At 41.9% G+C, this 17944-nt stretch overlaps 4 protein-coding genes across 4 annotated transcripts; 3 read left to right on the forward strand and 1 right to left on the reverse strand.

The window, feature by feature from the left end:
* Positions 1 to 2068: 2068 nt before the first annotated feature.
* LOC143180089 (uncharacterized) lies at positions 2069 to 4429 on the reverse strand. The gene is made up of 3 exons (XM_076379619.1): positions 4339 to 4429; positions 3969 to 4294; positions 2069 to 2250 (listed from the first exon to the last, which is right to left on the reverse strand). The coding sequence occupies exons 1-3, from the start codon at positions 4427 to 4429 to the stop codon at positions 2074 to 2076; spliced, it is 594 nt and encodes a 197-aa protein (XP_076235734.1). The 3' UTR covers positions 2069 to 2073.
* An 8672-nt stretch (positions 4430 to 13101) lies between these two features.
* LOC143180090 (uncharacterized) lies at positions 13102 to 13925 on the forward strand. The gene is made up of 3 exons (XM_076379621.1): positions 13102 to 13380; positions 13439 to 13559; positions 13633 to 13925. The coding sequence occupies exons 1-3, from the start codon at positions 13102 to 13104 to the stop codon at positions 13923 to 13925; spliced, it is 693 nt and encodes a 230-aa protein (XP_076235736.1).
* A 492-nt stretch (positions 13926 to 14417) lies between these two features.
* On the forward strand, positions 14418 to 16037 carry LOC143180091 (uncharacterized). The gene is given in 4 exon segments (XM_076379622.1): positions 14418 to 14464; positions 14546 to 14776; positions 15017 to 15365; positions 15642 to 16037. Coding segments are annotated over 4 exon segments (1023 nt in total).
* Positions 16038 to 16472: 435 nt separating this feature from the next.
* Positions 16473 to 17830, forward strand: LOC143180999 (uncharacterized). Its single transcript, XM_076381115.1, has 5 exons — positions 16473 to 16558; positions 16772 to 17013; positions 17173 to 17330; positions 17389 to 17565; positions 17673 to 17830. The coding sequence occupies exons 2-5, from the start codon at positions 16829 to 16831 to the stop codon at positions 17828 to 17830; spliced, it is 678 nt and encodes a 225-aa protein (XP_076237230.1). The 5' UTR covers positions 16473 to 16558; positions 16772 to 16828.
* Positions 17831 to 17944: the final 114 nt, after the last annotated feature.

Genomic DNA, 17944 nt, shown 5'->3' on the forward strand with positions numbered 1-17944 from the left:
TTCGTGACAACCCCACGCTCACGGAGTACGCATGTATGTTCGATTTCGAGAAGGATACCGCTTCCGTTCTATTTTTAACGGGCAACGCTGAAAATTAGCTTTTATATCGAGGCGGCGTGGAACCGATTGATTTACGGCGTATAAGAAAGTTTTACAAAAAAGACAATTTACCACTGTCAAAATGTCGAGGAACTTGAGAAATTAAAGCCCACGGCAGGGAGAAGGGGGTGGAAAGGAAAATAAGGACAGAAGCAACACATGTTGGCGTGGATTCTCTTTGTATGCTTCTCTGTGCTTTGCATGATTTCTGAATGAGTTTGTTCGCGAACTGGAGGGGTAAAGGGGGTTGTGTTGGGGGTATTTACACGGTTCCAAACGCTGGGCAATGGCCGAGAATGTTTTACAAAAAAATTCAAACTATATTATAGAAATAGGAACTTCGCTACATACTTAAAAATATAAAAATTAACAAAGGAAGACAAAAAGAAACTGTGAAAATAAATTTAAAGACAACAGGGTCAAAATAAAAGTGTGCATGACTGATCGTAAATGTCTGTCGAATTTTTAAAATTATATTAATTCAAAACTAATGAGTTCATTTCTTAATTTTCTATTTATGATCTCTAAATGAGATGTATATGACTTTTTATGATTCTCTCCTAAACTTCTTAAATAGCCTGTTTCCTTTTATTAAATTATTGAAAAATAATTCAGCATTTTTTCTAGTAAATCCAAGAAAATAAAAATTAAACAACAAATGTGAGTTCTACAAGTGTGAAACTAGAAAACAAGTCATTAAGTTATCGAATTATCATGTGCACTTCATGCTCGTAACACGCAGAACGTTTGTAAAACGACAGGATAAAAAGTGCTACGAATTATTACATTTTCATAAATAAATCCACGGTACTGAGTAAACGGGCCTTGCATATGCAAGACGATCGGCTTTATTTCATTCGTACGTGCGCCGTGGTGACCGAAGTTTTCAGCGCGGAACTACATTCAAGCTGGCAGATTTATGACGCCCGAGAAAATTATACCGAGATTCTACAACCTCTGCAACGTATTATCGAATGCACTGTTTCTGAGTCTATAACAACATAGTATATCGGCGCGAACAGTGACGTCACCCTCACTTTGAATCCGATACCCGCTATTCTTCACGCCCAATGTTCATTGAGAGCGCACGATTTTTTATTTATTTCTTTCTGTTACTCTATGAAACGCGTCATGCATGTGCACGTTGTGTCAAACAACTCTGCGTGAGACTCTATTGGTATGCAACGGTTCGCCTGCGTTACTGAAACTCGTTGCGTCAACTTGTTTGTACAAATCTATTGCAGAATGCAGCGTGGTATCTGGGTTATGTACAGTGACTATTTACCTTTGTTCCACGCAGTTATTATTTACCCGTTTATCTGCTAACAGAGCTAAACATGTTTCGCTCGACCCAATAGCGAATGTTTTCGATTGTGATTTATTTCAATAAATATTATAGCTACCATTTTGTTCAATGACTTTCTCCCGACTTATCGAACTATAAATACTGTCTTTATGAAGTAATCTAATTTTAAGATCGACACATCACGCAACGCTACGAATTCTTAAAATAAACATAGATTAACTTTCTATGTGATTTAGAAAAGTTGTCGATTTTTTCATAGAACAGTAGAATAAGTCAAATTAAGTACAAACAGTTGTTATTTTCACAGTTTCTGTCTGCTTGCCTGCATCGATGTTGAAATAAAAAAAATGAAAATCTCGTCTCACCGATAATGTGGTGGTACTTCTCGACGAACTGAGCGGTGCTTTGAATTCCCATGAGTGCCACGTCGATATTGGAATAGCAGAGTGCGGAATATCGTGGCTCCGATCCGACGTAACTAACACCTGACATCTGCTCGATCGTCACATAATTCCCACCCTGGTCTCTTCTCCTTTTTTCTTCTCCTCTGCTGAACCACTAACCACTTTTCCTCTCGCGGGGGAAAGTCAGGGATCGGCGATGTCTCGATGTCTGACCATGCACCGGCTTCAACCACTTTCTCCACTGTACAGAACCGCTTCGGGGATTCACTGAAAGATCACCTCTCGAGCACTTTCGATCTCGCGGCTCGTTACCGAACAGATGCACCGATTAATCTCTAACGGGATCGAATACAGCTCGGTATACTTCACGTCGCCGGGCACAATTGCTTTCTCGATTGGAAACGATCGTTTTTCGCCACGACTATCGTTCACCGCCGTTTCCTGTAATTCAAATATTTGTGGTCAGACGGTGGTAACTGGACACCCGCCGTGCGTGCAATTCACACAACTTTCTTTCGTAGAACTAGCGAGATGTCGACCAGCAAAAGGCCCGAACGAATTCGAATCGCTATTAATTTAATACTCTGCTGCGCTGTGTGTTCACTGTCGATGGTACAGTTCAAAGGAATGGGAAGTGGGGAAGGTGGGACAGCAGGAGTGGTCGGAAGCGAAATGGCACGGTTTAAGGTAAACCATACGAGAATAGGATAATATACATCAGAAAACGTGCGCTCGGAGGATTCCAAGAATAATCAATCGTATAAATGCGAGCGTCTGTCTCGCGTGTTCCCATTAATGCAAAGAATACGATAGCGCGTCGACAGCAGTGGAGGAAGTTGCTGCAACGGCGACACAAAGAAGAAAATGAAGAAAAGACAGGGTTTCAATGCGAAACACGCTTGCGCGGGTTTAATGAAGTGCTACGAGAAACATTGCCCCTTTGATCGGCCATTTGTACCGCGGGCCCAGCCTTTGTGTACAAACTTGCTCGCGCTCTAATACCGCGGTGCATTAATACGCGAAACGTATTGGTCGTCGCTGTTGCAAAACATCAGCCTCTCTCGTCTCCTGTCTCGCATACAGCATTGTTTACTATACGCGCTGTCTTAAAATAACAAGATACAGATGAGGAGTACGCTTCGATCCAAACTATGAGCACTTTGCCACAAATATGAGAAGGTTTAAGCAAATCTATGATTTGAGGAAATATGCTCTGTGATAAGCCATGGTACCAAACACTGTTTGGTATGGCTGTTGTTTTAGGGAGTGAGGTATTCTATATTCGAAGGCCCCTTTGGTGCATCGATTATTCTACTTTTGGATGTCTTTTGTGGCAGACAAATTAGATACGACTAATGAAAACGAGATATATACTACTACTAAATTCGAGGAACCACACTTGGGGGCTCGATTATTCTATATCATACATCATGAAGGTTCTCCGAAGACCCCTTTGGAGCACCAAGTAGGTATTCTACTTTCAGAAGTTTTTTACGATGCTCCAATTACAGTGCTATCAAACTCGAGGAATCGAATTCGAGGGATTTCAATACTCTATATCACTATACTTTAACTATCCCCTAATTAATAGAACCACGTTCTCCTATACAACGCTACCAAAACACTATCCAGGGGACCCAAGTATCTTCTGTCCCCGAGATCTTCAAAAAGTCTTCCAAAGCCTTCCAGAGCCTTCAAAAAATCCTCAAGAAGCAGAGAGCATTACTCTACTGCTCCAAGTCCATCAAAATACCTAAATCACCCTTACCAACAGAACCACATTCTCCACTATACAACGATACCAAACACCAATTAGCCAAAGAGTCCAAATATTTCCTCCCACCCCGATCTCCGAACCTTCCTCCAAAACATCAAATACCCAACTTCTTCAAGTTTCCTAAACTCGAATCCTTCCCCATCAATGGAACCACGTTCTCTACTACACAACGCTACCAAACGCCAACTGTCCTACATCAACATCCACGAATACCTCTCAACAACACCGATTACTCCAACTCGTCCCCCTGACCAGGTATCCATTCAAGGAAATCAGCCAGTGTAACCGATATCGCACGCACAGCGAGCACAGCGAGCACAACGAGCATATAGCGAGGTAACGCGACGCGCTGTCATACGTGAGCCATGCGATAATACCGTACCCGTGGACTGCGATAAACCATCCGATCGTGAACAACGCGAGAACCGGCACCACGTGTCACCTGGCACGCACACGCCACTCTCTTCTGTTCCTCCGTGTATCCTAGGATCGTTCGATCGTCGAGGGGAACAGGCCGGTTAAGGCTGAAGCGGAGCGGGCTCGGCGGTGTGGGCGCTCGACGCGTATGCAACGACGCCTCGGCGAACGCGTCTACTGGCAGCGAACGACACACGGGAGCACGACGAGCGGCACGGGGACACGGCTGTTGCGAGGACGGTGCACGATCAACGACTGCTGAAAGGGAGAGCGCGCACGTCCAACAACAGACTGGTCGGTTGGACCGATAGGCATTGGCAGAGCGCTGGGACTACTCTCACGAGAGCTTATTTTAAAACCGCTGTCCTTCCAACTCGAGCGACCGTCCTGCGGCACGCTCGTTGTAAATGGCCGAGCCGGTACCATGTAATCGGGCTTCTTGGCAGGCGGCAAGTGTCAACCGATTATTGCTCGACCGATTCCATGAAACACGCCGCGTCGATACGTGGAAGACTTCGGTTCCTTTCGTGCCCGCGCGAAGGAGGACCCGATGACACGTGGATTGGAGCTGCTGGTGGCGAATCGCTTTGGCGTTGGAATTTTTATTAGCTTTTATGAGGGTACGTTTGGGCGACGGTGGCGGTGGAAAGGGAAACGAGAGGAGATTTTGTAGATGTTTTAAATATTAAATCTGGTTTGCGTGGTGTACCTGGAAGCATTGTACTGTATCAAGTTGAGGCCAGTGGAGCTTTGAATGGCGCGCCATTTTTGGTAGTTTTTATTTAGGACCACGATGAGAGTTTTTAATATTGAAAATATGAATAAGAGGAGAATTTTGTACATAAATCTTTTAAATATTAATTCCACTTGTACTGTACCATTAAACTGTGACCAATCGTATACGCTGTTTTTGTTATTTTCTATTTAGACCCATCTATGACTTGATGATGTTGAAGCTACAAATTTTTATGGGATATATTTTCATAGATCTTTCCTGTACAGAGTTACAGTAAGCATTGTCCACTTAAACATATTATACTATGTTAGAATGTGGCCACTCGTGTTGCTCCGGCGCTCTCGAATGCCATGCGATTGATTAGATCGATGATGCTAGCACAACGCGATATTTTCGAGCCCATTGCACGCGATTCGCAATTGATCTTGGCTACGTGGCTACTAATACAAGCAGAAGGCACCTCCACTTAGGCTCGTTCCAATTTTACGCGGTTGGTGATGTGCGTGAAGTTATTACGACGTCGCTAGGTGTTTGTTCTTCGCTAAGCGCTATACATCTGCCTCGTTGTACATTTATGCGCGCTTAACGGAGGTTCTTTGGTAGATGACGGTAACGTGCTTTTACAGAAAACGGTACTAGCGAATTCTATGTGTTTTTGGAAGGCGGAGACTTCGTCTAAAACATGGATGCTATAGGTGGTATTATCTGTTAGATGGCTGTAGAGTAATTTAACAGAGTATCTACCTGTTGGCCCACATCGATTGTTGTGATCGACGCGGTAGTCGAATCGGAATAAAAATAATGACCTACATGTTGCGCGACAACCACTGGTCAAACTCTTCGCCGATACTGTGCCATCAGGTTTCTTGGCAGGCCGCGGATTCACGCGACGAAACGTGACGAGTGTCAAGTTGACGATGGCCGCGTGATTCAACAAATTGTGGACGATTTTTGGGACCATTTGCTCGGAACGTGACAAAGAAACAGTGAACGGAGGCTAAGTGAAATTTCAGAGGCTACTGCGAATTCTGTAAGAGACACCTCATTGGCTTCGCGGAACATTCCTTTGTACCTAAACAGTTTCGTCCCTATTGTGTCGTTTTAGATGGAAGAAGACAAAGAGAGGCAGCAGTAACCCTTAATAGCTCTAGCGGAAGAGATCGTGTCTTCTCAAGGAAATGTTGCTATGTTAGATGTTCAATATGATTAATATGACTGTTATATAATTTCAGGTGTGGAGATTTTTAAGTAAGAACCGATAGTAAGAGGAATCTTAATAGAAAAAAAGAATGAACTGTACTAAATGTCTACTGTCTGTGTATATAGTGTCTCATTCTACTTTAGAATTAGATATTCGCTCGATACAGAAAATTCATAATGTTCTCGATAGCCAGCTATCGTGATCGGAAAGTAATTTTCACTAGCAGCACTAACGAAGAGAGCTCCTCAAGTGTAACACTCGCTTTTTAATGAATTTAGAAACTTTCAAATATTCAAATTATTAAATATTCGCGATTTGAAATCTCGAGATAGCGAGTTCGAAATCGTGCCAAATATTTAAAATAAAGAATTTGAATATTTCAAAATTCGGTAGCTCCTAAGGTCCTCAAGAAAGTGCAATCGCATGTCTTGAAAAGGGCAGCGAGGAAAGCTTGAAAAGTTCTCCAAACTAACATAGTCTACCAATAAAACTAAAATAAAAAAGAAACCGAGTAACCCAAACAGGATACTACTTCCTCTTACATTAATTTATAATACACAATATCTATTCCCAGAAATTTGAATTTTAATTTGAATGCTTTCCAATAAAGCATTCTTCCCAGCTGAAACCCTCCATTCCACAGTACAAAACGAGAGGTTCTAGATAGGTCAACGCGAAGGAGAAACCTTATCACCCTCGATAGCCAGCTATCACGATGGTTCGCCGTAGCGGGCAGCCTTAACGAAGTGGATTTCACTCGTCACGCGAATGCAGGCGTTGCTCGAGGAGGGATAGTTACTTTTAAACGTCCATATTTAGAGGCAGTCTAATTATAATGAGAATGTGGGAATGGCGTTCTATAATCGAGCGAGAGCTCGCGGTACGCTCGGCTACGCGTTATCGTGTAAACTGGGAGCGCGTTAGGCGCGGGCATCTTGGCAGACGCTGCGCGCGAACCGTCAACCTGTCGGCGTGGCGCGAGACGGATCTAATCGGCAAATGTCACGCACGTATAAATAACGAAACCCTCGCGGGAGATCCGTATGAGTTCATTTCGAATTATAGAGAAAACTTTTTACGCGAACGGAGACGGGCGTAAATCAACGCGCGTTCAACTTTGTCGCGCATCGTCGCGCACCGTCGCGCTAAGTGGCAGGTCGTTAGAACCGAAGGTTTTGGCAGGTCCGTTCGATGTAACGCGATCCTGGTCGATTTGTCGGCGAACGGCACGGCCAATTAAGTTGAAAAATTGTGCCGCTTCGGCGAGGGGACGGGCGGCGTTCATTAAAAGAGATAGTCATTGTGGCGCTCTTAAGCAGTAGGCAGTTAACTAGCTCTGTGCTTGTCAATAGATTGCCGAGGCATTCGGTGAAGCTTCTCTATCTCAAACTCTGTTAAGCGAAATTAATGGGAATACTCCGTTTCTAGGCATTGTAAGATAAAATAGCTTTGTATCTGCAATTTTGTATAAAATATCCTGTATACAAGGATTTAAAAATGTTTACTTGGGAACTAGTTAAAATGTATACCTATCTCATAAAAGAGTTATCAATTCTTAGATACGTATAGCTACAGTAAAGTAACTTTCTCAAGAAGGAAAATTCGATCGATATATTCAGGGAATCGCAAGTCCACCGAAGCTCTCCTGAATCAAAGTAATAAACCCAACTCTTTTTCTTAATTAATTTGGAGTTCATGCGAAATGGCTTTTTAACGCGGATTCCCTGACTCTGACTTCACAAATCACGCTGATTTACTTGCACGATATCTCGTTGTTCGTCGAAAACATTCTTCACTGACAGACCGCTAGCTTTTAAAAGGAAGATAATAAAAGCCATGCCTATCAAACGATCTGCAGTTCGTCGAATTTCGAAAACGAGCCACGTCAACGTTCAGCTCACGTTCGCGGGATTTTGAACCAGTTCAGATGGTGCACACTTCACAGAGAGTTTCTTCGAATAAAGAATCTGAATCAGTTTGTTCTGTTGGACAAGCTGTGAGGCTTGAGAAACGCGGCAAAACTCAGAGACGTGTTTCGTGAAAGGAAAGGTGAACGATCTAGGCGAGCTTGTATTCCAAAAATTAAGAGACGGCGGAGTGTCTTAGTCAGACGCGATCTCTGCTAATATTTTTGTGTAATATTCTAATCTTAAGCTAAATTATAGCGTCGGGGACGTGGATTCAAAAAGAAAGAATCGGTGAATTTAGAATCGTGTAAGTTTATTTTGAGGGGTAGATCTATTCGGGGAATTGAATCAAGAATTACAAAAATAGGGAAAAGATGACGAATATATTTGTAACTTAACTATGTTCTAGTAATGGAAGATTTTCTTTACCACAAATAATTCAAGATTAATGTCATTTATAATCTTTTTTACCATCGGCCTTTTTTTAGATGAATATTTTTTAAAAATTCATCTAGTCATACCTTAACTTTAAGTGGGAATTAAAGTCTATGGTTCCACTATTGTAAGCGAAATGGTACTCTGGATATCATTAGTCACGGTAACCGAGATGGTGCAATGCTTAAAGGAATGACGTTTACGTCCCTGAATCTTGGGAACCTCGGCACGGCAGCGAAGACGCGAAAGAAACGGGGACGAAAACAGGAATCACGATAAATTAATTTGACAAAACGATCGCCAGTAACGATACGAAACAGTCGTTTAACGTCCGGTGGAAAGACAGCAGCGATCAAGAGTACTTTATGCCAAAATTTCGCACGTCAAGCGACGACAGGCCTTCTCCCTCTTTAAATCAAATCTACCAAGTATAACGTGTCCCGAGTTTAAATTCAATACTCAATAAACAGATATTCCACGTGAAGCAAAAGCTACTCCTAAAATAACGATGCCAATTTTAAACACAATCAAACCGTTAATTTCACCAGAACAAGTCTCCCAGAAATCCCCACAACAAACATCCAGTAAAAAAGAATCGTCTCACTGAAAAAGTCTGAAATAAAAAGTGCAATCTATTCTACGGGGCCATAAAACGATCAAAGCAGACGTCGCGAAGAAAAAGGGCGTCCTCGGTGATTAGGCTTACCCCGCGCCAGTAATTTTACACTTTGTACAGCAGCACGAGGACCACTGTTCCGCGAAGCTGATGCGCGAGGATTCCTCTTTTCTCTGCCCCCTCGAACGCGGATTATTTTCGCCAGTAAGGGAGAGAGGCGGTCGTGTACCGCTCGAAAGTCAAAACAAGGGGGGCCACCCTATATCAAACGTTTAATTGGGTGCTACGTCGTCTGCAGGGAATGTGAACGCCGTTATAAATTTAATGAGACACGCACGCCGTTGTCTCGCCTCGAAACGCGCTGCTCGCGACGCCGAACCGGACGATTTTTAATTTAAACGCCGCCTCGCGCAATTTGTCTCGAATCTCGCGACCATTTCCCTCGAGCACGCGCTGTCGATGATAAAATGGCGGTGCGCCGCGGGAAGACGCGAACATGAACGATACGAAGCAACATGTTTATGGGTTTCACGAAGTCTGAACCTTTTGGGACGTTTTATTCTTGCTGTGAAGCAACGAGTATTGTATTCTCGGTCGATTTCGTAGTAGAACTAGGCGCGAGCCGTCTTTGATGACGCGAGAGGTGCTAATGAACGTTAATGGTCCCGCTGCTATTTCGATAGTGTTCGTACGCTTCCTGCTCGAAATGAGTAGCCGACGGACGTTGACACTCTCTGCCTTGTTCCGACACGCGATTTTGGCTTTCCGATTGCACGGATTTCTGGAAGATGCGTCACGCGTAGCTAACGATGTCCTCATACTTGGAATACGATCCGTTTCGGACAGAGATCCCATGATTTATCGGGTTAATCTGAGCTGAGTCATACCCTTTGTGGAGGCGAGTGTTACATAAGGGTGGAAATCTTGCATTGGATTAAAATTTTACTAAAATAATATTCTATGATATTCTCTGACTCGACGTCGTAAAATAAAAATCTAACCAATTCCACGAGCAAAATTGATAGGAGCATAAAAGAGAACTTCAAATATAGACAACTACTTTCCCTTTTCTATTTCACCCCCCATTCATCATGATTTCACACGTAGCGTTTGAAAACCACTTCTCAGAAAGACGAAACTTCTCACGAAAAATCCTCTTCTACAAGCCCCACTATTTATTTTGGAGCACCCTATATATTCGCTGAAACGTTTATCTCGTCGTCACTGTTCTACTAATCCCTCTGGCTTCCCTAAATTTTCCATTTCACGCGATATTGTCGTCATTCTTTTACCAAAAATAATTCACAGACGGGCGCGCGATATCGTCTTTCAGAGGGAGTTGAGCAGCTCCCTATAAGCAGAAAATAATTCGCAGATTAATTCGCGTTGTTCCGCGGCGGTTCCTTTGTCACTCCTCTCTTTCATCAAGCCGAGACTACGTGCCAAGCCATAGCTTTTCCTTTTATTCCCCCATCGTTGAGTCATACGCACGAGGAATCCAGAGCTTTCGAAAAGGAGCAGCTAAAGCGAGGTGGATGTCGGTAACGGTACGTTTCTCTGCAGCATTCTCGTGACCACGTGCGCTTTTGGTCAAACCGTCTCTGCCTGGTATCTTTATTCAGCGACGATAATTCTTTCTTGCCCAGAAATTTACGATGGCCCCTCTTGTCAACGATTTTTATCGAGTATGCTCGTGACACTCGACTTCCCCGTGTTTTCCTCTTCTTTCGAAGCCGCCTTTTGAACTCTTTCGAGCAGTGGAAGGTAAGATGGAGAACGGGTAGATACAGTTCTGAGGAAAATTAATGTCACGACTGCTTGCTGGATTTGATCGCTTTTCGCGGAAGGGGTTCTATAGATATACGAGGTCCTTATTGTGGGAAGACTTTTAGGGTCTTCGAAAGTACTCTTTTAGTAGTGATTTTGATCAAATTTAAATCTTCTGGAGCTACTTTTAAGAGAGATGAAACTTTTTTAGGGGACACAAGTTTTTTGCTTACAAGAACTGTTTATGGGTACTTGATGTAGAGGATAATGATCATTCGAATTAGTGTGGACTTTAAACCTGTGGAACCCTTTTGATAATCAATTCTATTATGTGCAGTAGATTACTATATAACTAAATCATGAGGGACTTTGAAGAACAGAAGAAAAATAAGAAAGTCTTTCAAAAAATTTAACTTCTGAAGTCACCTACTAACATCTACTCAGAACTGACTCACTTCATCCATTCTACAAACCACCCCTCTTCGAGTCTTGAAATCAGAGAAAGAGAGGTGTAATTAGGGACAACTGGAGATTGAAGAAAGCGAAAGTCACAGAAAGCTGCGATTGGAAAACGAGGAAGTGGTCGAGTGACAAAACGCGCGGGGTGGCGTTCGGAGGACTGTCTTCAGCATCGACCTCGAAACGAATCCTATTGGCTGGCTGTCAGTATACAGCGAACCGAAAAGTTGGTGCGTCCGTCGACGAACAACGACGTCACGGTTCTATTCCTGGCGGCGTGGACGCAACGATATCTTTAGAGCAACCATCAGTACGGTCCGTTTCCGAGCTTTCCTTCCTACAGGACAGAAGACCTGCCAACGTACGAACGAAGCCGACCAGCCACGATTCGTTTTGTCTTCAGGCTTGACATCCCGTGACGTCATCGTTTCCCGATGTTAGAAGGCGATACGATGTCACAATGTCGAAATTCGAATCCATTTGGAACGAATTTGACGAGAGTCTCGATATAGCTCTGCCTGACTGTCTGCCTGAATTAGAGAGCTAATAATACCCGAGAGTCTTCTTGATCTTTCCCTCTCGATTATTTGATTTTGATCGTACGCGAAGAGAATTTCTGTATAAAAGTAGTCTAAGGATTATAGAGTGAAAAGACTGATACGTCTCTGAGTACTAACATTCAACAGTCAAGGATCTGCGAATGGAGTTCCCTAGTTCTCATAGGAAACGTGAGGGACTCCGGAAGCAGAGTGACCGAACTCTCGAATTGATGTATCTCTAAATAAAGCGAGCACGAGTTGTACTGTCGATTGCAGTCGCTGGCCTGAGTCTAGTCTCCACATTGAACTATCTGTTGGCGTTGGACCAGCGCCAATCATCGGCGATGTAAAAAGTAGGGGTGGGAATAAAATTGATGCCATGCACAAAAACGAATCGTTCGAAGCGGGATTACTGGCTCGGTTGTTCCTACAAAGTAGCAGTAATTGGGCTAGAGAATAAAGGGATATCTTGGCGATAGAAATAGAACGACGAAGAGAAGGGAATCAGTGACGAGTGAAGAAGGTTGAAAGGGTGTTCGAGTAACAGTCTCCGATGTTTCTTTTTCTTACTCTCGTACGATCGACTATGTCAGAGCGAAATATTGACCTGGAAAATGGATAATTTCTATTGAAAATGGCGTCAGGCCAAAAACAATAATCCGAAACGAACGCTGCCATCTCGCGTTAATACGCGGCATCTTTGTCTCGCGATATGCACGTAAATCCGCGAACAGTATCGTTCTACAATTATTTACTGAGCGGGGTTTATTTGTTCAGTCAACGTTGCAACTTAAAATTGCTGACTGTACGTATGATGTGACGGGAGTTGTACACATACTGTATACCTGACCCGTCGTGTGTTTGTTTGAACTGGCGAAATTGCTGAACTTTCGAGTCGCTAACTGGCTGCAGAGAGCATGGAAAGCCTGAATGTCGCCGCGGCTCTTAATCGTCGGAACCTTGTCCTTTAGCTGACAAGTTCCCGTCGTTTTGCTATGAAACCTCCATACTTCAACATCACAAAATGTGTAACATAGGATAACAACATACAATCCTTCCAAATAGGAAGAAATAAATTTACAAAAAAATGGACCAAATTGCAATGTGATTCTCGTGTCTCCAATACTCTAAATTTTTCTGACAGAAACTGGACCACCAAAATATAGAAAAAATGAATTACAGAAACCACGTATAAGTAGACCACATGGTAAAGAATATTTTAATAAATTATATCATAGTAAACATTTTATAATCATAAAGACGATGGTTCCTGTTAAAAAAGATTTTAGATATGATATAAAACGAGCCACTAAGTTTCTCTTTCCCATAACGTTTATTCCAGACAGCAATGGAAGATATCAGGACAGTATTTTCACAGTAACCAAGTCAGCTCCCTACTGATCGTTTCCACCGTTCAAAAATAAAGATCACAGCCAGCATGGACCAGTTTATCACAACGTATCAAAAAGATTACACGTGGCCTTCGACGAGGATTAAGTACCCGTCGAGTCTTCTGCGGAAAGATGGCTCCTGTCCATGTAGAAGCGACTCCTCCCGCGAAATAAAGGTCATCGACCTATGCGGCGACCAACAAGATTGGAGCCGCGTAGGTCCCATGGGACGACTGCTGGACCCCAAGCTGTACCCTGCCAAGACTGGTCCACATCCAGAAACGGAGGTGACGAAACACGACCAGCCTAGCGTGTACATGAAGAAGGTACGTCGAGACTTTTCGAAATGTTTTGGCGTTTCTTAAGTGAACACGATCGTTTCAGTTGGAAGAAAAATATCCTAATCTCTATGGAATTCTACAGAAAACGCCCATGGAAGAGATTATTATGCGCGTAGATCAGGATCGATTGAGGACGACTTACCAAGTGGACTATTCGGACTCTGGTAATGGACTGATGAACAGTCGAATATTATTTGAATAGTGTGATTATTAAAATATTCCTGAAATTTTAAACAGCGGCGGCAGCTATGGCGGAAGAGAGCACGTTACCTTGCGCTCCCATTAAAAGACCAGTGGAGGACATCGATTGTCGTCCCTCTACTCGGTCACGTGTAAAGAAAGGCGAAAAGAAGGACAGAGAGGACAAAAGAAAACCTAAGAAGAAAGGCGAGGACGAATCTCAGGAGACACGAATACCACCTTGGCGGTCAGAGTACCAAGACAGTATTAGTAGACTGGGTCACGCTATTATAAAAACGAACATGCATCACAAACGAACCCCAGCGCCGGCTTGGGCGATGTCTGCTTGAAACAGGAAACAAATGTCAAAATTAATTACAGCGTTGACAAAACTGTATTGAATAAAAGACATAAATCAAAATGATGAGTTGTGCTTTGATTCTTTACTAGACTTTATTACCTATCTATTATAATGACAATTACAACTTTTTAAAAACATATTACGCTAGAAGAAGAAGCTAAGAAAGCGTTAAAATTGTGAATTTTACTATCTACAAATTTACTTACTTTCTACTGAGAATTACGTAATTTTATTTTCTAGAATTATAATAAAAATCAATGCTGCTAAATTCTAACAGTTTACTTCAGTTTTGCCTCCCAAAGTATATTTCACTGACTCTACTGAAAACCTTGAAGTTGCTCAGAAATCTCAGTCGCCTCGCTCGCAGAGGAAAGACGGGTAAATTATGTAAAAGTAAAGCAACATACAGTGTAGAAAAATTCTGCGTGATAATGCGCAAGTTATGCATCTTCCAGCGGCGTATCTCAGGAAGTAAATTAAAATGACCACTTTGCCCCCAAGCCGAATTAATGGCAAAGTATCTAACGAGTATCTATCTTCCCTAACCTCTGACAGCTTTAATTAAGAGAAGTTAATATTCCTCGATATCAAGGTGCTCTCTGGTTCAAGGTGGCCAAATAAAATAATGGATAATCGTCGGAGAAGCACCGCAGCCACTGTGACAGAAAACAATTGGCCCAGAGAAATGCACCCTAATATACGATACGCCACTTCGAATCATTATCCACAGGACTGTACTAGCGAGCAGGAACTGAAATTTCCGGGAGAGAGAACTTCTCAGGAAACTATCGTCGAAGTTGAAGAGACGGGCGTTAATAAGAATAACGTATGATTAATAGAGTTTAATTTTAACGCCGACTGAAACGTGACGTAGTCTAAATCGTAGACATTGGGAATTTATTGTGAGTGCCAAAAATGAGATTTTTAGAAACTGGCGAGTGATTTTTTCTTGCTTCTATAATTTATAAATCATTATTCGAAGAAGATAGAATTACTTTTCTCTATGATATCTAAAGTTTCTCAAATCTAGCTATTTCTAAGTTTCCTAATTTTAGAATATTTGTATGTATGATAAGTAAGATTCTCTCGTTTTCAGTACCACAGTCATCCAGACGACTCAGTTTACGTTAACGTCGTACCAAGACATAGCAATACTGCTGCCCTCCGCGAGAAGCATCAACGTATGAGCAACGATCATTCAGGATTAAGTATTCCTGAGGCAATAGGAGCGATGCAAAAACTGCGAAAGTTGAAAGAGTTGCAAATGAAACGGGACATCAGCGAGAGATACTACTCACAAGAAATCAAACGATTGATTGGGGAGTATTACTTCGGCCCGAGGATCACCGCGCCAGCTGTAAGGCCTGATGGAAGGTTGCAGAGTTCCAGCTTTCAACCATCTGGAAGTCGGCTGAGACCTTTTCCAAGAGTATTAAAAAATAAATCATTCTTTACAAAAAGAATAAAAAAAAGAAAGAGGTAGTCATATAAAAGCTGACTAACAAGGAACAGAATTCTAGTTCAATTTTTGCTATATACTATTCAAATATAAACAGCGTTGATCTATAATAAATAAGAAATCCATGTTTGAATATTGCATTTGAATAATAAATTTAAATTCAAATCGTTTAAATGTATCCCAGAAGAGACCGAATCATATCTAACTTCTAACGCAATAAGTAAGCTATCAATGGCCATTTTACAGAACTTGGAGCCATGCGGGACAATGACGACAATCACCAGATTGGATTGTGGATGTATTCAAGAGACGACGAGGCCAATTTTCACGACAGCGAGGGGCCGCGTTCAAAGGAAGAATTGCAGTCAATCGCAGGAAGAAATGTTTTGGAGATTGTCTTCGTCGAACCCCCAGGAACACTTGTTTTCATCGTTAGAACCACGCAAGGACAGGCTCCGTGTAAAATCGAAGAAGCAACTAAACCAGCGTATGTACAACAAGAACCCTCTAGCTGGCGACCAAAGTTTCGAAATGGAGAACGAGAAGCAAAACGATGTTGAAGAACCAGAAATCGGGTGTCCCTCTCCCAGGTCTACGTCCCCCCATCGAAAATTCAGCGACACTTCGGCGACGTCTATTTAAAATACAATTTTATTCCGTTTTTCACCAAACATTTTGTATGTCCACTATTAGTAGTAAAAAGTTGTACCAATTATATCGTCAACACACGAAAGCTTTTATTAATCATGTCTTAAAGATATCGTAATTTCTTTTCGAATAAATTGAAATTGCTTAACAAGAATATATTAACGCAAACTTCAAGTGAAGCTCTGGAATCTTGAGCGTAAATCTTCAGTGGATTCATAGAGCACGTCATGTCTTTTTAATGTTGGAACATTTCGTTTGAGGTAATAGAAAATTAAGGAAGATGAACGATTTGTGGCTGACGACCGATTCTGTGATCGTGCACATCGGTATCACGTTCTTGAACGCTGTGCTGCACTACGCGCTTTATAAAGCTGTCGTTGCCGCGATCATGCTGGTCAGAGACTCGCTGTTCTGGTTTTTCCGAAAGCTAACGATATTCGGGGCTGCCACGAGTACCAACGAATCGACTCAGCCATGTAACGATTAGTCACTGTTTCGTGCAACAAAATTCTCAGGTGAGTTTACATCGGTAGAAAATTTGTTAACAATATTCGTTTCAATTTATTCAAATTTCATGAAACATGATAGAATTTAACCATTTTTGTCCCTCTTAAAGAGATGCTGAGTTAAAGAATTGGGGATTCTACATTTTCCACAAAATGTCTTGCTAATCTAAGTTTGATAATGAATCTTACAATTGAGTGAATAATTATCTTCTTTCGATGAAGGTTTACGTAAATTTTGGAGTTCTTTTCTGACACTCGATCTTAAATTACTGGTACACGATGACCACCGCGTTGGAAAATTTCGTCACCGTCTCTCATGGCGACTACAATTGGCCCTATCCTGTACCCCTTATTGCGAAACCTGCTCAACCACCGATGGATACGGGAATTCGACTGTATACCCCTAGAATCGATCCTGAGGACTGTCCATGTGACGAGCATGGCCAACGAAGCGACAGAAATCGGTAAACTTCTGTGTTACAAGAATGACATGAACAGGAAACTTCAATGAAGAATATTGCAAACTTTTATAGATTATACGAATTTTAGATCGTTCGAATTTAGAGATTTTTTCTATATATTAAAAATTTAAACAACATGGCTTATTAGAAAAATATTTGCAGGTACAAGTATTTGGCTGATAAGGAACGTCAGATTTTCGATCAATTGGTGAACGTTAATCGCGAACTGACCAACCTGGCTTCAGCAATGTTGGATAGTGGTTGTGCACCAATAGACGAAACAATGAAAACTATCTATAAAGTGGATTATGGAAAAAGAGGTATAATAACTCAATCTATGGAAAATTGAATGGGAATAATTCATTTGAATGAATTCAGGTTTACCCATCGACGACTATAGACAGTTAATAGCCGCCGTTGATTCACCATACTGTTCGCCATTTCCGGAGGAAGTTATAGAACTGAAAAAGGGCTACAGGGATCCCACCAGATTTCGATTTTCCGCTATCGAAAGACCACATATTCATCCGCCCAAAAAGATTCATATGTTCCAAGGTAGAAACTCTTCTCTTATGAAATATAATTTATCAAAAAAAGAAGTTATTGTTTAATTCTGTAATTTCAAGAAAATTCAGTCTAAGTTAATATGGGAACATGTTTAGTTCCAGAAAGCTTCTCTATGTGGGGGGATCCTTTCACTGGTCGCTCGGAGTACATGGATACTATTAGTAAGATGGGTTTAAGTAATATGAAAAATCGACAACAATATCTGGAACCAATACCATCATCGAGAAGAAGATACGGTGACTGCAAACTGTGAATCTGATTTCATATAAAATTTCTGTCATTAATTAAAAGAGGAACTGAAAAGAGCTCAACTGATGTATAGATATTCAGTTATAATAAAGGCGATTGTACAGAAAATGTTTGATTA

The sequence above is a fragment of the Calliopsis andreniformis genome, chromosome 6 (assembly GCF_051401765.1).
Source record: "Calliopsis andreniformis isolate RMS-2024a chromosome 6, iyCalAndr_principal, whole genome shotgun sequence".
NCBI lineage: Eukaryota > Metazoa > Arthropoda > Insecta > Hymenoptera > Andrenidae > Calliopsis > Calliopsis andreniformis.

What these genes read in the sequence shown, in the direction of transcription:
- LOC143180089 (XM_076379619.1), bottom strand. Translation starts at nt 4,429, where the DNA reads ATGGTACCGGCTCGGCCATTTACAACGAGCGTGCCGCAGGACGGTCGC. An exon ending in TAAAATAAGCTCTCGTGAGA is followed by an intron (nt 4,295 to 4,338) that starts GTAGTCCCAGCG and finishes CCAACCGACCAG; the next exon opens with TCTGTTGTTGGACGTGCGCG. An exon ending in TGGTTTATCGCAGTCCACGG is followed by an intron (nt 2,251 to 3,968) that starts GTACGGTATTAT and finishes TTTGAATTACAG; the next exon opens with GAAACGGCGGTGAACGATAG.
- LOC143180090 (XM_076379621.1), top strand. Translation starts at nt 13,102, where the DNA reads ATGGACCAGTTTATCACAACGTATCAAAAAGATTACACGTGGCCTTCG. An exon ending in CTAGCGTGTACATGAAGAAG is followed by an intron (nt 13,381 to 13,438) that starts GTACGTCGAGAC and finishes CGATCGTTTCAG; the next exon opens with TTGGAAGAAAAATATCCTAA. An exon ending in AGTGGACTATTCGGACTCTG is followed by an intron (nt 13,560 to 13,632) that starts GTAATGGACTGA and finishes AATTTTAAACAG; the next exon opens with CGGCGGCAGCTATGGCGGAA.
- LOC143180999 (XM_076381115.1), top strand. Translation starts at nt 16,829, where the DNA reads ATGACCACCGCGTTGGAAAATTTCGTCACCGTCTCTCATGGCGACTAC. An exon ending in CAACGAAGCGACAGAAATCG is followed by an intron (nt 17,014 to 17,172) that starts GTAAACTTCTGT and finishes AAATATTTGCAG; the next exon opens with GTACAAGTATTTGGCTGATA. An exon ending in AGTGGATTATGGAAAAAGAG is followed by an intron (nt 17,331 to 17,388) that starts GTATAATAACTC and finishes GAATGAATTCAG; the next exon opens with GTTTACCCATCGACGACTAT.